The sequence below is a fragment of the Sphaerodactylus townsendi genome, linkage group LG01, assembly GCF_021028975.2.
Source record: "Sphaerodactylus townsendi isolate TG3544 linkage group LG01, MPM_Stown_v2.3, whole genome shotgun sequence".
Taxonomy (NCBI): Eukaryota; Metazoa; Chordata; class Lepidosauria; order Squamata; family Sphaerodactylidae; genus Sphaerodactylus; species Sphaerodactylus townsendi.
The window spans coordinates 151,998,494-152,017,094 of record NC_059425.1 but is presented as its reverse complement, the minus strand read 5'-3'; the positions used below and the strand labels follow the sequence as shown (position 1 = coordinate 152,017,094).

Here is an 18,601-nt window from a genome sequence, read left to right as displayed (position 1 = left end):
AAAAAATGTGAATGCAGTATGCAGTGGTAGGAAAAAAAGGCAAATTTTACATTAAAGAATATTAAAAAATGGAATAAGGATTTTTTTTTAAAAAAAATCTATTTAGCCTGGTAAGTGAAAGGTAACTTCTACATTTTAAGGCAGGTGCTGGGTGAACTTAATGGCCTGCATATGGGAATCTGGCCATGCTTACAAACAGAATGTTGCTGTAGATGGATGATCCAGCAAGATGGTACTCATATTATTTCTGCTTTTATGTCATTATAGAACAGTGATACAAAATGTACTGCAGAAGACAGCTAGAAAAAAATGTAATTAGGAATGCTATGAAGTGATATATGATGTAATTTTTAAATGTGACATTAAAAAATACATGCTGCTGTTGAAGAAGAGCAATGGCTTGAGAAATGGTACCTTTTGAATATCAACGCAATGACAAAATCAGGGTTTACTTTTATTCTCCAGTCACATTCTTTCCCTGGAGGATACGCCTGTGGGTAGTTTGGTGATAAAATAACACCTGCTGGGCCTGTGAGGTTTCCACCACATGCAGCTGTCACAAAACACAAAAGAAGGAACAGGAAAGTAAAATTGATCACAAGCCACACTGAGCTACTGTCAAAGTAATTTGAGATATATATTGTTTAGCACCTGATTTTTTTTTTTTGGTACCTTGTTATCACCTAAATTTTTCAATAGTCCCAGGAACAATAAGAACTCTCCAGCATCAGCAATAACCCCAACATTTTCGCTCAGTGCTAGCGATACCCCCTCCCAACATGCATACATAAGTACTATACATATCTTCAACAGAAGAAAAACCACAGTGTATTAACAGAACATGTGCGTTTCTCTGTTCATTTATTTATTTTGACTTCTAAAATGCACTGACAGGTCAGTTCAGGATGTGGTGAACAAAACAAAACAAGCACAATAAAGCCTGCAAGGCTGTGTGCTGGCTGCTGAAATCACATTTAAAAAAAATAGGACTTCGCCTTTGGTCTGGTCATTCAGTTGAACAGAATTAAATGGAATGTGCTGCTTCAGACTGTAAGTAAGAAATATTATCCAAAACATTGTCACCCAAATGCCTTTGCTTGGGAAGTTGCCACCTCCAGACTGCAATATTCCTGAAGATTTGGGGGTGGTGACTAAAGGGGCACCGTTTGGGGAGGGACACGATGCCACTGAGTTCACCAGCCAAAGCTGCCTGGCAACTGATCTCTGCTGTCTGGAGATCAGTTGTAATTCCACGAGAACTCCAGACCCCACCTGGAGACTGGCAACCCTGACAAACTAAACTACGTAGTTTATCTACTGTGTCAGTTTTTGACTGGTTGGGAGCTGCAACACAAATATCACTGCTTATCTGTGGTCTGAAGTGCTACAGGACATTTTATCTCTTTGCTTCATTGCCACTTCATTTTGTTGCACAGGTAGACCTAGCCTTATTTTGTGCAGGGTTGCAGCCAAAAACGCAGAGGTAAAAACTGTTTTTTAAAAAAGTAAGCAAGACATCATAAAACAACAACAAAAACATATCTTATTGTATTCATGGGGAAAAAATAGTAGCAAGCCAGTCAACTGAAATTCCTTTTGCCAGTACCTCAAGATGGAAAAAAGAGTGACCAATAAAATGAGTCCAATATAACAAACAAAATGAGAGTAACAAAGGAGAATTTTTGTATTAGTTAAAATCAGGCTGAATATGACAAGGAGGAATATAAAAACTGAAATAAACATTTCAAAGTATATATTTTGTGGACTCTTACTCATTGCTTAAACTTCAAACTTTAGCATAGTCTAGGAGATTTCACAGGGAATTAATTTCATAATGGAGATTTATCACAGGAAAGATTATATATTGGCCAGGCACTAAACAAACAGTTCATGCCCACAGAACTCCAAGTAGCAAGATCTTAATCATTTATTTAGATTGTTTGCACTAGAAAGGTCATGTAGTGATTGGGGAATTAACATCTTGCTTACTGAGAAATTTGGCAAAAATAAATATTTAAAATTCAGAATTCTTCTTTCTTTCTTCTAGCAAAAAACCCCCAACACTTTTGTTTGACTAAGAAACATGTTCCCAGTGCAAAAACCCAGGAAACTAAATTCGCAATCATGCACTTCAATTCCGTGTATTTTTAACAGATTCCAAGCACCTATAATTCATACTGAAGAAACAACAGTAATCAATGGATCCCAGTTATTTTGTTTAAAAATAAACTGAGCTCCTTTGGTAGTGAACACTCAAAAATTTACACACCTTCTGATGACTCAGCCTGACGTAAAACCTCTGACTGTTCTCAGGGAAGTCATAAAGTGTTAATGCAGCAAAAAATAGACACAAACGGCTGTTGACAACATTCAGAATGCTAAGAAGAACTATTAAATCCCAGCTATCCCCAGCATACAAAAATGAAACTTTGTGAACAGTTTAACAGCTATAGTTTATCATTTGTTTACTAAGCCTCTGAGGCTTCAAATACAGTTGTTTGTATGATAATGATGATTTTAACCTGCAAAGCTTTCAAGGTTATTTCTTCTTATTACAATATGTCCAAGCCATTTCATCATAAAGTTTTTCTTTAGTGAATTTACAAAATTTTAAAGACAAAAAGTAAAAACCTTCACCAAGGTGATTTACACTGTTATCCTAAATGGAGTTGTGTCCTTTGACTTCAGTGAATTTAGATGGGTGATATTTCTCAGCCCCATCCAAAGGGGAGGGGAAGAAGGGCTTGCGAGAGCAGCACGCCCTCGCACCAGTGCATTTGCCCTCCCTGAGACACTTACTCTTACGGAGAAGCAAAACCACCAGCATGCTGCCACTGCTGACCTCCCCTGGCCCTGGGACATGCCACGGGATGCTGTGTCAGCATCCCAGCACCCTTGCTATTGCTGCCGGTGCAGTGGGGTGGCCAAAGGGCATGGCCAGGAGAGGAGCCAACATTAGTTGGCTTTCTCCTGGTCATTTGACAGGTTATGCTGGTGGCAGGAAATTTGGACTATGACTTCTTGGTGGTGGCGGGGAGGCTGTTTTGTTTTGTAAACCTCCCCATGCCACCAGGAAGTCTCTCTGGGAGCAACAGAGAGGTGCTGTTGCAGCACCGCAGCACCTGCCTCACCACTTGGATGGGGCTGCTTGTTTAGGATCTCACTGTCATTTTAAATTTGCAACACTGGCAAAACTGAAGTCTGCTTTATATGTAGAAGGGTGGGATATAAATGTTTAAAACAAGAAGTGTCTTCTCTCTCTTTTTTTCCTCAGAATCAGGTCAAAGGCTAGCCTTAGACCTAAATGCATACATCAGGACCTGCTTAGTGAAACAGGTGACTGTTAATAGAGCAAAAATGACCATGGGTTGGTTTGTTTTAGGTGAAATGAACAACAGTTTGCAATGCCATAAAAGACTTATGCAATCATAGGATTGTACAGCTAATTAGCTGTTTGGAGAGTACCATGTGGGTGTTAACCAGCTGACATTAACAGCACTATTAAATTCAAAACTGTTGACAGTTTCTTGACTGTAACAGGGCTCCTTTGCACACTCGACTAACTGCTGAGTTTCTTGGAAGTAAATCCAGAAGCACTGAAATTGGAAGTGCTGTTTTACTTTTTTGTCCTCCCTCTGGATTTTCACAGTTGTAGAGTAAGTTTATTTTCTTTTACACATGACTTCAATAGTGAATATTTTGAAGGGAGGATTTTGTCATCACTGGTGTTGTCATGGGTAGTGTCATAGCATCCCATCCTTTTTTTTTTAAGGCACTAAAATTTGAATATATCATTAGAGAACTAGGATTCCCTAGTAACAATAGGATTCCCAAATCCCCTGAATTCCCAGCTTTCATTTTTTCTAAAGTACGTCTAGTTCCTTACCTTGTGTATATATATAAGGGAAAAGGCATATCTAAGGGAGAGAAAAGGATAGAGAGTTACTGTTCTTTTAAATGAAAGCTGGGGATTCAGAGAATCTGCTAAGCCTATGTTAACAACACTTCAGTAATATATCAATATTTTAGATCCTTTTAAAAGAAAGAAAACAAAATTGGTTGTGCTGGGTTTTCCAGACTGTGTGGCCGTGGTTTGGTAGATCTTGTTCCTAACATTTCGCCTGCATCTGTGGCTGGCATTTTCACTTTTCCTCTGTGATACACATCTGAAGATGCCAGCCACAGATGAAGGTGAAACGTTAGGAACAAGATCTATCAGACCACAGCCACACAGCCTGGAAAACCCACCACAACCAGTTGAATCTGGCCATGAAAGCCTTCAACAATTCAGAAAACAAAATTATTTGTCTTTGGGATTAGGGGGAGGAGAGGCAGTGATTTGACTACAACAGTTTAATCATGGGAAAATAGTCGAGAGGTGGGTAGAAGTAAACTCAAAAGAAGCATCCAGAGAAATATTGGGGTAAAAGTGGTCACAAAAGAACTGGGGGGAAAAAAAACTGAAGTGAAAACTAAAGGCACAAAAATGCATATGGAAATCAGGGAATAAACTGAAGTTGTATTGGTCCAGAACAACGAAAAGAAAATCCATGTAGCAATGCCCTTAGACAACAGAGAAACAAAAACAAAGCCACCACAATCAATGCCTAAAAACTTTCTCCAGGCTGCTTTTGTGTTAAGACACCAGGAAAGAGCAGTAGATTAAAAGCTTTATGAAGTTATAAAGGTAAATTTATCTTGTCTAAGGCTGTTTCTGCACAGCCAAGGGAGAGAGCCTGCATCGGCATTAATCATGCCAATGCAGGCTCTGGGGCTGTTCGCACAAACAGCCCCATGGGATGCGCAGTTGTTGGAGCAAGCTCCGCACAGCCACATATTCCCCTCCCCGGCCCCAAACGCCTCCTTACCTTCTGCTGGCAGCCGCGTTGCTCTATCGTCGCTCTGAGGAGGGAAGGGGACACGCCCCCATGGCCACAGAGGCTGCCAGCAGAAGGTAAGGAGGCATTTGGGGCCGGGGAGGGGAGGGGAAAAGCCGGCTTCCACCTGCTGCCATTCGCATGGCAGCGGATGGAAACCAGCATTTGCAGGAAAACTCGCTCCCCAAGCGAGTTTTGAATGCACCGTATTGCCATGCACAGAGCGCTGGATCGATCTGGCAGCGGCGCCTGTGCAAAGGGTCCCTGCCAAAAAGGTGTTTTACTGGGTTGAAGCTGTTGCTTTCAGCCTGTGCAGAAACCGCCTTATATACATGCTGAGAACCTCCAAAGCAGTCAAGATCTCCAAGCATGTGTACACACGTGTTTAAAGGCATGCATATTTTAGGATCATTCCTAACCTACCTCTCAGGGTTATTTTTGAGGATAAGGGGAGAAGAAGGGATGACAAAAGCTGCATTGGGGGCAAAAAGTAGGCATAAACAGCTAAATAAATCAATGTCAGCATCAGAAGAAGGAAAGTCTAGTGTATAGATAGAAATCATGTACACAAGATAAAATGAGAAATCAGAAAAACAGTTTGAATTTAAAGGAGCTTATAACTGCAAAAGTGTCCAAAGTTTCATCACAATACCTATACATGTAGGAGCATCAGGCTGCCAAAAGAATCGATTATTCAGTTGTACGCAAGTAATTTTCTCCTGCCCTTGGAGCTGGTACCCTGGGTCACACTGGAATGTGATTGTATCCCCAGGCTCTCGGCTGTCTCCATATCTGCTTCCATTCCGTGGGGTTCCAGGATCATTACAAGTTGATGCAACTGACGCTGTAAATAATGGCACCAAATATTTTAGAAACAACTTATGAATCATTAAAACTTCACAAGGCATCATACATTTTTTTAAACAAAAGTATTTCCTTGAGTTCAACATTATTTGTTTCCATGCTTAAAGGGACCATGGTTTATGTGATTGTTTCTATTTAAGTGCTCATTTTTGATGGCTCTTGTTCAAACTAGTTTCCTAATTTTCTTTAGTGAATGACAAAAGACAACATGTAAAAAAATAATAGCAGGGTTTCTGTATTGTGTCAAGCTAATCTCTCCCAATAAACTAAAATTTACTTCCCTTAAAACTTTATCTAATTCCTTTATATTTTAGGTAGCATACCATAAAGATCATAATTTAGTTAACATTCTTTGAATCTCTGAGTGTTTTATAGCAGACAACCCAAGTTAATAATAATCTTAGCCTTTGTTGGCATACTAAAAACTAACAGATAAAATCTATGTAGAAATACATATAATATATAAACACAAGTGAAAAGAGATTACAAATTAGTAAAGTGACCATAAATACAATGCTACTATTTCATAAGCTCCATGAACTCTGTTAAAAATTTTGCAATCACTTCACAAAATGTAAGATCACAGTTATTCAATAAAAATGGGATTGCCAGTATATCAACTGAATCCTCCTGAAACAATGGAATAATTGTGGCATATTTTTCTCGAACTTTGACAAATCTGGGACAATGGATGGAAATATGAGTTATAGTTTCCACTTGTTCCTGATTGCAGGGACAAATTTTCTTGGCTCTATCCATTTTTTTTATACCTGCCACGTAGTAAAGCTGAGGGCATTATATTAAATCTTGCTAGTGCAAACGCCCTTCTCTTTTGGGGTTTATATATGTTCACTAGATAATTGACCATCCTTCCTTGTTCAAATGGGATTAATAAATTTAGTGGTGAACAGATTTTCTCAGCTCCTCTCATCAGAGCCTGGAATTCCCATTGGAAAAGTCTCATTTTTAGATATTTATATGCTTTAACACAAGAAAGTTCATATAAGGAATTCATTGAGACCCCCATAGTTTTGATTTTCTCTTCAATCAGATTACCACAGCATGGGAATTTATTATCCGTCAGCATCCATTGAACAAGGCTGGAAGAATTCTGCTGGTAGTGAATTCTAAGCCAATATTTAAAAGTCCTCAGCCAGGCCATTGTCTCAAATGAGTTTTGCCCTAGTTCTAAACATAAAGCCCATTGTTTTGTGAAAAATATTAGACTTCAAGCTGTTGATTGAACAGTTCACAGCTCCTATCCATATAGGGACCCCATATAACACCTGTTGACCAACCTTAGCATTGAATACCTTCAATGCAGCCAGTATAAATTGGTTCCCAGCACTATAAAAAAGTGCAGTATTGCCTTGGTGCTGTTAGCAGAGTTACAATGCACCCTCCAAGTCAGATTGTAGCTAAAGGTGATACCTAAATACTTGAATTATTTAACTTGCTCTAAATTGTTGTTGATTTTCCAGTTATATATTTTGAACCGTAACTACAAGAATTTTTGATTTAGAGTAATTAATTTCAAGTTTGTTTGTGTCACAAAACTCCATACATCTGCTTAATAATCTCAGAAGTCCCACTTTGGTACAAGAGGGCAATATAGTATCATCTGCCTACAACATGACTGGAAGATGAATTGGACCAAGCTTGGATGCATGGTGTTTACCTTGGAAAGAGTTGGGGCAAGATCATTCATAAAGATATTAAATAAAGAAGGTGCCAAAACACAGCTCTGCTTGACTCCTTGGAAAGTGGGGATATTCTTAATTCTTAATTTGGCTCACACTCAAGCATCTAACCTGACAGCTCCTTCCGTATATTGTTGTTTGATTAAGAATAAAAGTCTCCTATCTATCCCCAGTGCCAGTAACTTCTCCCATAAAAAAATTCTTGGCACTGAGTCAAAGGCTCCCCTCAAGTCAAAAAGGATATCGAAGAGATAGAAAAAGTGCAGAGAAGGGCAACAGGGATGATTGAAGGATTGGAGCACCTTCCTTATGAGGAGAGGCTGCAGCGTTTGGGACTCTTTAGTTTGGAGAGGAGACATCTGAATGGGGATATGATTGAAGTCTATAAAATTATGCATGGGGTAGAAAATGTTGACAGAGAGAAATTTTTCTCTCTTTCTCACAATACTAGAACCAGGGGGCATTCATTGAAAATGCTGGGGGAAAGAATTAGGACTAATAAAAGGAAACACTTCTTCACGCAACGTGTGATTGGTGTTTGGAATATGCTGCCACAGGAGGTGGTGATGGCCACTAACCTGGATAGCTTTAAAAAGGGCTTGGACAGATTTATGGAGGAGAAGTCAATTTGTAATGGCTACCAATCTTGATCCTCCTTGATCTCAGATTGCAAATGCCTTAGCAGACCAGGTGCTCAGGAGTTTTAGAGAGCAGCTTAGAAAGGCCATTGCTTTCACATCCTGCATGTGAGCTCCCAAAGGCACCTGGTGGGCCACTGCGTGTAGCAGAATGCTGGACTAGATGGACTCTGGTCTGATCCAGCAGGCTAGTTCTTATGTTCTTATGTTCTTAAGTCAAGAAAGGCCACAAACAGTTTCCTTGTAGCCTGAATCATATACCTGTTAATTAAGTGTAATAATACAAGGGCATAATCTGCTGCAGACAACCAGAGTTGATAAAGCAACAAGTCAAATCAAATGTCATTCTTCATCCTTGGATTATATTTAATCACAAAGGACTGAAACAAAAAATACTAGTTTCAACAGAACCTACTACCTACAATGCCATCCTAAGCCCTTCTATGTCCATTAATTTCAAAAGATTCAGAAGTATATTTCCCTGCTTAGGAGGGTACTGCTAGTTTTCTCTCTGAAATCCTGGTTCTCTGTGTGCAAGGAAGTTTTGTTTTGTTTAATATGGGGGACTATTCAAACATGTGGTTCCCCTAAGTGCAGTCAGAAGTGACAAAGGATTAAGAGAGCCCCATTGAACCAGACTAGAATCCTTTTGCCCAGATCCACCAATGCCCTAGAAATTCCTGAGGTCAAAGATTCTCCTTTCTGCTGCCCCTCCCCCCATATCTGATATTTACAAAGAGGCAATTGGCAGCACAAGTGCAGGAGGAGAAGGAGAAACTCTTTTCTCTCCTGAAAAATTTCATAGAAACCTATGACTTATGGCACACGTTTTGGTGGCACAAGTATGCACCTCTAAAGGGTGACATTTCTTGTCCAAAACTATTCTGAGAACATCCTGGAATATCTCCCCTCCATGCTGGTGTAGCCTCCTGCAGAGCAGAAACAACAGCGTGGGGAGAAACATCTGGGCTCCAGTGCCACAGAACCACGTGGCTCCCCTACATGGGCCTAAGAGTCTCTGTGTTGGCGTTCATGCCTCTCTATGTGGTACTTGTGGCATTGATGCTGGCATAGGGGTCACACCACATCCAATGCAGTTTCTGCCCCCTCCTTTGGATTGCAGCCTTAGAGACATAACATTTTCATATATGGAGGTGTTGCATCATATGCTTCTTCTGATTATGTGTGCGGCTGATCTCCTAAAGAAGTACATATTGTATCACTTTCATGTGAGTAGGAGAATTATGATAGGTTGTGAGGGGCATAGAATGCAAAGAGAAAGAGTAGCAGACACATGTACCCGTTGCCTTAAGTGACAAGCCCGCAGGTATTCTGCACAAAAGTATATGACAGATTGGAATTTGCTATTAATGTGATGAACAATGTCCTCAATGGGCTATTTGGGCATATTATTATGGAATATTCTATATCACTTTCTAGCACAAAAATAGGAATACATTTTCCAAATACATGTTCTGCACATTTACAATTAGATTGGATTTCTTTATAAGTCTAATGATGTATTAGAATCCAAAACATCAGCACATATTAACATTTGCTAATGGAAGAAGGCATGAAATTCCCCAAATATGGCACTGAAAATACATCTGACACTTGTAATCTTACTCAAGTGGTTTGCTAAAGGATACTCAAGTAGCATCCTTAAATGTGTAGGTGATTGATAGAAGCATCACATCCACATGTAGATTCTTCAAAGGTTATGAAACACTTTCATCCCACTAGATTCATCCATATAGCTGCCTTTCTGTGTACTACACTCAGCCATATAGCTGCCTTTATCCGTTTATCCTCACAACAGCAAACATAGCAATCAGTAAAGATTTAATACACAGACAGAAAAACACATTTCCCAGGTACAAATTTTTAAAGCTGAAATCCTATTAAAAGTAGCAGTGAGCAGTTTTTGAGATTTTTATGTTTATTCTTTCAGCTCCTGGTCAGCAGTTAGATACTTTGTGGAGGCAATGGAGTTTGTCTTTCAAAATATCCACTGTCATATCTCACTCTTCCCACCCAAGATGGTATTGGGAGATCCCCGAAATATTGGGAGTCCAATTATGCACTCCATAAAGAATTTCCCAAAGCTACAAAAGCTGACAGCAGGCGAATTGTCTTTGTTTAAACCTGTTTTAGAGTCTCAGTACAGACAACATGTAAAAAATTTGTTTAACTGAACTATAGTTAGAGTATCTGAATGTAGGCCACTCTGCTAACTTTGGCCCATCGAGCAAGGACCTGACAGTTTTTTAACTACAACTAGTCTTAAATACAGTTTTGTATGATGACTGAATACAAAATACTTCGCTTATTCTTTGGTGATAACTCACCAGGTAACAAAGATTTGCTGTTTTTACAAATTACTCATAATTGAAATATCAACAGTTTCATCTTTGTCTTAAAGTCATTCTGCCAAAAGGTTATGTCTAGCTATTTTCAGCTGGGCACTCAAAATTTTAGGAAAAGGGTACAAGGAAGAAATAACAAGGTAACAAAAGCATTAAAAATCTAAGATAAGGAGACTTACTAGGGTGAACTGACAGTTGTGTGAACAAATCTCTAAAAATAATGTATAAATTCACCAGTTCAGATCACAAATCAGACATCATAGGGATGGGCAAAAGGAGTTCCATCTCCTCTCATTTGGGAGGCTCACCTGGCTTTGTTCAGGCAGTCGGTAAGACCTTTATTCTATCTTGTTTTATCTACAGTTAATAACTTGAAATATATTGGAACACTAATAGTATGCCTAGGATGAGATACCATGTGATTATGATGCAATGAATTAGAACTGTAACATGTCAAATTAGCTCTGCAAGGTCTCTGTGCATATTGGATTATGGATTGTGAAGCATGGCAGAAACACTAGGAAGGTTTGAGGAAAGGAACACCTTCCCACTGCCCTTATCAACTAGACAAGAGACAACAAGTCTGCTTTGCATAGGAAGATCTCACACTTAGTCGTTTGGTTGATCTAAGTATTAGGTAAACAAATGCTTCCCCTGCTCTATTTAGAGCTAGAAGGAAGTAATATGAAGGGAAAGGTCCAGTGCTTATTTCTTTCAATTATTTGAATTTTTACCCTCAGTCAAGTATAATAAGAAACCTGGTAGACAAGTAAGAATTCTGTAAACGCCATCATCATAATAAAAACACTAAATGACCAGTCGTGACATTCTATTAATGTCAATCTGAGTCACTCACTAAAGGTCACTAATTTTATTTTGCCAAGGACATTCCTTTCTAATTGTCACATTCGCATTTTACAGCACTGGTGCCCGCAATATTTACTCATCAGAACGAGTTTTAACGTTGTTGATCTATTTCCTTGTCCACAATATGTGAAGGCAACATTCATTTTGTCCTTTACTGAAGGAGAAATATTAGGAATTCAAGTCTTTGATAGGATATCTTTCAGTGTTCACTGTGGGACATTTTAGCTGCACTATGATGTTCATTAAAAAGTGTTCAGAATCCCTTAAAGACAAATATGGAGCCTTTCAAATAACTTCTGATTTTAGTATTCATACAGCGGCACAATTCCTGCTTATTTTGCATTAAAATGTACGATAGCTAAATGCTTGGAGCAAAGGTTTAAAGAGAATTTTATTGTTTTGATGCCAAGAATAAAGTGTGGGAAGATGACTTGTTTTCTTGTAATGCTATTCACATATTACATAGACACACAAAACACAGGAGGCCAAAGATGGCAGTACAGATTCTATAGAGAGAATCCCAAATGCTTATTTAGAAATAGTGAAAGATGTGAAATTGTAGATCGACTGTCATCAGTCCTGAGGTGGTTTTAGAGGTGACTCAAAGCTAGTGAAGGTCCCCTTATGCTTTTAGTTCTGGGAGAATTAGGTGTTATATTGGACCCATACTTATTGCTGGAGAAGCATGTTAATTCAGCTACAAAAAATTCCTTTCTTCCATCTTCACTCAGCCTGGAAAACAGATCTCGTCTTTTACACGGCCATACAGATCCACGCAACTGTAACCTCAAGGACTACTGTAATGTACTGTACATGGACCTTCTCACAAAGACAACTCAGAAATTCCAGCAGATATAGAACACTGCAGCTCATTTATTAACAGGAGCAAGGCAGACTATTACACCTCTTCTGCAGCTAAGGATTCATATATTTTAAGGATGTCTCAATGTACTCCGTTGAGACTGCTTTGTTCATCTGAGCAAAGCCAGCTGAAGATGTAAGAAAAACAGCTACCTGATCCACTGGGGAGAAAAGCAGCTTGGGAAAGTAAATTTTGAGTGCAAAAATAACTGGAAATTAAGGATTAAACACTTCTTCAGCCATCATTTTATCCTTTCATACTGAAGGCACTTGCCGCTGTTTTCCTTTAAAATACTGAAGAACTAACCACCAATTTGCAAGCAATATCTTGTTTGGCCCACAGAGGTTGCTACATTTTGACTTACGATAAATTCTAATGTGGCAGAGACTACTATAAAGGCAATACTATATCTTCATTCAGAACCTATTCCTTTTTATAGAGAGAAATAATTTTGAAATATCTCACAGACAGTGGTCTGGCAAGAGCAAATATCACTGTGTGCCAGAGTCATGATCCACCTTCTTATTTCCTGTCAGGAAGTCAGCAGGAATCCAACTAGGCAGACGCAGAGACAGATGCCACTGCTGAAACGGTCTTTTTGCCAGACTATGTCCTGTGGCTCTTGAAACTGACAAATGTGCTCAATGTGCAGCCAGAGATGCTTAAGATCATCCTTGAGGAGTAAGGAGAGGCAGCTACAAAATCATCGACAGCAGTGGCTGTGACTCCCTAGTTGCTCTTCCAATCAAATGAATTAGTTAATTTGCTTTGTTTACTGCTTTCACTCAACCCCCATGCCCCGTAATAGAAGAACATGGCACACTCAATGCTTCTTCACTGCACTGTAATGATTAATCTACTCTATCAGATTACTTGGTTAATCTATTCTATCAGATAACTTGAGATGGACAAATAAAAAGGGAGCTGTGTGTGCCACAAGTAGCACACATTTGCAAAGCTAAAAACTGTATTTTCTTGGTGCCATGATCATATTTTGAACGTATTATTCAGAATAGATATTCCAGGTGGTGAATGGCCTGATGAACCCAGAGTGCTCTCACTAACAAACACTGCAGCATAAGCGTAGGTATACTTGATCAGCAGCAAGTCCCCCTTTGATTTCTGTGGAATTACTTCCATGTAAGTGTGCAGTGGATTGCATTTGGGATTAATCAACAATCTCAACTGAGAGAATTTCTAAAACTAATTTAGGAATTGGAACATGCATGCTTTTAACAGTTTAATCTTTTTCATTTTCATCCCCTCACAACTTGGTAAAGGTTAGTGTTCATTCATTCGCATGTTTCCGTTACTGATGGGCTGTTTGCCAAGTCGAGAGTTGAGCAATTGATGTGTTAGGCTGAAGAGTTGAAGGAGTTCATGATTTGGGATGTATGAGAACAGATCTGTTCTATTTATTATCCTTGGTGACCACATTCCATCCTGCTGCCATGCCAATTTTTCTTCTTTCAAATGCATCAAGTAAATCAATCAATCAATAATAAAGTGTTTAGGTGAAGGCAGAAAGCAGTTCTTTTAACTTTCACCATGATGTTGCTTTGGAAGAGGATGACACCTGGATCCAACTCCAAGTGGACACACTGAACAGTGACATTTTGTACTTTTCAAAAACAATGCACAGTGGTGCAGACAACAATGACTGATGCTACCAAAACAATGCAAACTTGTAGCAACACTAAAAACAACAACACATAGGCATATATGGTTTCCTGAACTCCACCTATCTGAATTTTATTGTTCACTGTTTGTTATTGTACACTGTCCAGAGCCCTTCGGGGGCTGGGCGGTCTATAAAATCTAAATAAATAAATAATAAACCCAAACAGTTCAAAACAGACCACTCAGTTAAGACTATTTTGTGGATGTGGACAGGTAGATGGGTGAGGTGAGAGGACTGGAATGACTTGAAAGCTATAGAAAATTGTGCATAGGTAGCATTCTGTCCCAAATTTAGATTTTTTATTTTCGTAAACAGGACCAGGAATTAAGATCAGGTAATTCAGAACCTCAAAAGTTTCCCTAGCCTGTAGGAATTTTTCTGTATTTCCTAGTAGTCACTTTTAAAACAGCTTCCCCAGATACCAGTTTAGAAACTACACTTTATCTATTCTTTTTATTTAATGTCATCTCTGCTTCTGCAAATAAGAAACCCCTCTAAACATTTCCCTAAATTACTTCCATTTTCTGGTCCACTTTGTAACCTGCTGATGTTTCCTTTACTGCCAATAGTGTAGGTATAGACAGAAGTAGCATTTATTTGAAAACAATACTTGGAAGAGAGTTGTTAAGATGGGGGAAAAATAGTTCTACACAAAGCAATGCTATAGAAATAGGTAATAAATAGGATAATTTCCAAGGTGCTAAAAAAGAGTATACTGATAAGCTTTCATAATAAGAAAAAAATCAGAACCTTCTTTTAAATTTGTCATGTTTTCTTTCACAATAACTTTATACACTCAGGATACATGCTGAACTTGGAAAATAAAGATATTATGAGGAGTTAATTTATTTAAATAACATAGTGCCATTCTAGCAGGGGCTAACAAAATCAAGGTCAAGACTGAACTGGTGAATTGAATGAAGGATGTTGAAGAATACTAGGCCGTTTCTGCACGGCCCAAATACGACGGCAAGCCTGCTATCGAAGAGTGGAAGCCCCCCCATGGCGCCGGATTCGCACAGGCGCCCCCGGCTGCCTGCACAAGCGCAGCAGCGGCGACCAGCAGCGGCGCTTCCCTCCCCGCAGAGGCTGACCTCCAGGCAGCCTAAACAGCACTAACCCTTTAAAGGTTGTTGTTGTTGGGGAGGGAGCGTCTTCCCTGCGGCGCGGTCGCGAACCGCTGCCGCAGGGAAGAACATGTTCCCCCTCCCCCCCTCCCACTTACCGTGTCCTCCTCGTTGTCTGCGGGGCGTCGCTTGTCCATACATATCCTCCGAGCTCCGGGGGTCGGAGGGCGGCGATGAAGCCGGGCTGTTACACCCCGCAGGCGGCGAGTAGGACACGGTGACCAGAATGGAAGAGAGGGAACAGGCGGCTCCGTGCGGAGCCGCCTGCCTTCTGCCGGCCTCCCCTGCGCCTGCTCGCGGCTTCCGTGCGAGCAGGCTCCATAAGCCGGCCGAAACTCTGCGCTGACGTGAAGAAGGCAGACTGGAGGCCGTGCAGAAACGGCCCTAGACTGTTGAACTGGAGGGGTTTGATAGAAGATTTGGGTGGCATGGTTACTTGTGATATGATCAAGAAAACTTCATAAAGAATTTTCAAATCGCTAAGGACGTTTTTGCACGGCAGCAAAAACAGCTCTCTACTGGCATAATTAATGCCTGTGGAGGCTTGGGACCACTCACATGGTATCGTGCGGTTGGCCCCGAAGCTGAAGCAAACCGCAGAGGTGGCTCTGCACAGACCCGCCTTGGGTTCGTCCAGTTCACCTACTTCTCCTCTCTGCGCAGCAATGAATGGCTGGAGGCACATGCCCATCATAAGGTCGTACCCACTTGAAGCATTTTCAAGTAAAGATGTGAATATGCAGGAGAAATGTCTTATGTACAGAGAATGGTTGTCATACCAGAATGAGAAATGGGAGTTTAAACCACTGGATGAATTAAGAGCTATAGATAAAAATTGGCTTCATTATTATCAATTACTGGAAACATTCAAAGCAAACAACAAAAATACAGGTTTTACCACGCAGATGACAGTTTGAAAATAACCTTTGTATAAATTATGATCAATTGATTACTAAAATGTACAAGATGTTATTAAAGTGGGATACTGAGGGAGAGGGAGTAAAATCAGTGATGGTAAAATAGGCTGAAATGTGGGGAGAAGCATACAAATGGAACAATGGGAAAGATGATAGAAAAAAGATTTGAAATTTATAGCTTGTTATAACTTGAAATAAAATTATTATGAGATGACGTATGGATGGTATTTAACACCCACAAAAATGTCTAAAATGTATAAGGGAATATCAAACAAATGCTGGAAATGTCAACAACAGTATGGTTCTTTTTTCAAATGTGGTGGGCATGTAAACAGGGAAAATTGTTTTGGGATACAATTTTAAAAGAAATTCAGAAGGTTATGAAAATAATAATTAAGAAAAAACCTGAGGCATTCTTGTTGGGGTTGATGGGGGAAGATATTCCAGATCAATATAGAACACTTCTCGTGTACATGACAACTGCAGCAAGGATTTTATATGCATACAAATGGAGGGACAATAAAATTCCAACAAAACGAGACTGGATTTTGAAAGTCACAGAGTATGTAGAGATGGCAAGGCTGACAGCGGTTATAAGAGACAGGAATATGGACAATTTTCTCAAAGACTGGAAATCCTTTACAGACTACTTATTGAAAACTTATACAAACAGAGAAACAATGGCAAGACTTAAATGAAAACAGCGTGAAAAAATGTAGATATTAATTATAAGTATGGAGTAGAAAAGCAATTGGATGAGGAGGAGGGAGGAAACGCTAAACTAGATGGCAAGATGCAAAAGTCAGTAAAACCAAATTTGCAGGTATTCCTGTTACAAATTAACTAATTAGTGTTCTGATACTCTAAGAGCAGGGGTCTGCTGTTGCTAAAGGATACAGGTTATTCAGTTAACAGCCATTTTACTGTCTACTTACTTTTACCTACCAGTATTTCTATGACTTGATGGGGAAGGGTTAGTCTGCAACCCCAGTTTCTAATAACTAGTTTAAACATATTTAACCCTGCAGTGTAAAGTTCAGGGATGCATTCTGAACTCTATTTTCTATCCTGATATGCATGATTAAATGGTAATTAAGTTTTAATGAAAAGTGTTAGGCTGATTACAATTAACATAATCACACTAGTCAGTTCATGTCCTCATAGTGTTTTACATGCTGTGCTAAGTCGGCAATACAATGGACCCTTGATGGAGTCCAAACATTTTGTGAGCAAAAGACATTTGCATTCCTCCAGTTAATCATCTCTGCCGGCATAGTTAATGAAGGGCAAAATCATTCATATGTGTAGAGATCTCTCGCATACATATACACGTTAAAAAAAACCCCACCCTAATTGGAGGAAGACACAAATATCACCCCATGGCTTTTCTACAACTTGGAATTGGATAGTAACAAAAAATCTAATTACAACCATGAAAATTAATCAAAAGAATGTTCACTTCCATAGGTAAAATCCATTAACACTGCTGTGATAACACTGGATAACACTGCTGTGAGGGACTTCCATTGTGGAGATTCTTCTTGAACTGTTCTGGTAATACACAGGAGAACATTTCCAACGAATAGGCTACTTGGTCACTTTCCATACAAATATTATCTGGCTCTCAGTCATGCTACTGAATCAGAACTATCACAGAGGTTGCCCTTTGTATATGCAGGGCTGTGTTTTACAGGACCTTACAAAAGCTGTCACAGCTCTGATTCCATAGCAGTGTTCAAGTTCTGACACATAAAGGGAGATGAACATGCACACAGATTCTCTGTTGCTAATTACTGGCTTTCAGTGATAAAGTGCATACCTAAGGAGGGTTACTCCAGCTCAAGTCCATTTATTTCAGTTGAGTAATTCTGCAAAGGACTGAAAATGCTCAGCTACCAGACATTTGAATTATGTTGGAAGCAGGATCAAAGAAAGAATAAGGTCAAGAAGGCTTGTTTTTTTTCTGACTGGTGGACCAACGTATTCAAGTTTCTAACTTAGTTGCTGTGTTATATTGGCCAAGAGTCATTAGCAGGATGTTTCTGCTGCTTATCATTTGCAGCAAGATCAATTCTCATGGATAAGGCTGTTGTCTGGAAATTTTGCTGTTGATATAGCAGGAAAAAAATGACATAATCACACACTACTGAAGAACAGCAAAAAACATTGATTTGAGGTCCCATCCAAAGCTTCCACGGCACCATTTGAAAAGTTTGGATTGTGAGGGAATGGATAGTGATGCAGGTCTTCTCTCTACTATATTACAGAAAACACTGGCCACAATCTCCTGACCGCCTCAACCAATCACGGGGCAGTATCCATGGAGCTTTCTAGGGTGAGAATGGCTGGCTCCTCTCATATCAGATTCACAGCTGAACTGTGAACTTTTCCTCTTCCTTTGCAGGGAAAGTGAAGGAGATCAGCATGCCCTTGGCTTTCTTTGGTTTCTATGTTCCTCCCCACCTTTTCCTGCTACTCTTTGGGCCATCATTTCAGAGGGCTCAGAAGGGCCTTTTTTATTTTTACATTATAAAATTGACAAGAAATGTACATGGTCCAGCAAACTAACGCTAGATCACAGACAACAGGAGAAAAAAAAGCAGCAGGAAACCTCCCAAATAGAGGTTGCATGCAAACAAATGAAGAACAGGTGAGCAGGAAAATTACAGTTCAGCTAAGGATTCATCAGAGGAATCACTTGT

General features: G+C 39.6%; 1 protein-coding gene across 1 annotated transcript in view; it reads right to left on the bottom strand.

Moving 5' to 3' along the window:
- CSMD1 (CUB and Sushi multiple domains 1) overlaps positions 1-18,601 on the bottom strand; it is a 1,361,167-nt gene that overhangs the window by 197,641 nt on the left and 1,144,925 nt on the right. Inside the window, exons 27-28 of the mRNA XM_048497567.1 lie at positions 5,530-5,721; positions 415-553 (exon numbers count right to left, since the gene is read on the bottom strand). Coding sequence (XP_048353524.1) covers positions 415-553; positions 5,530-5,721 — 331 coding nt within the window. The remainder of the gene's footprint in view (positions 1-414; positions 554-5,529; positions 5,722-18,601) is intronic.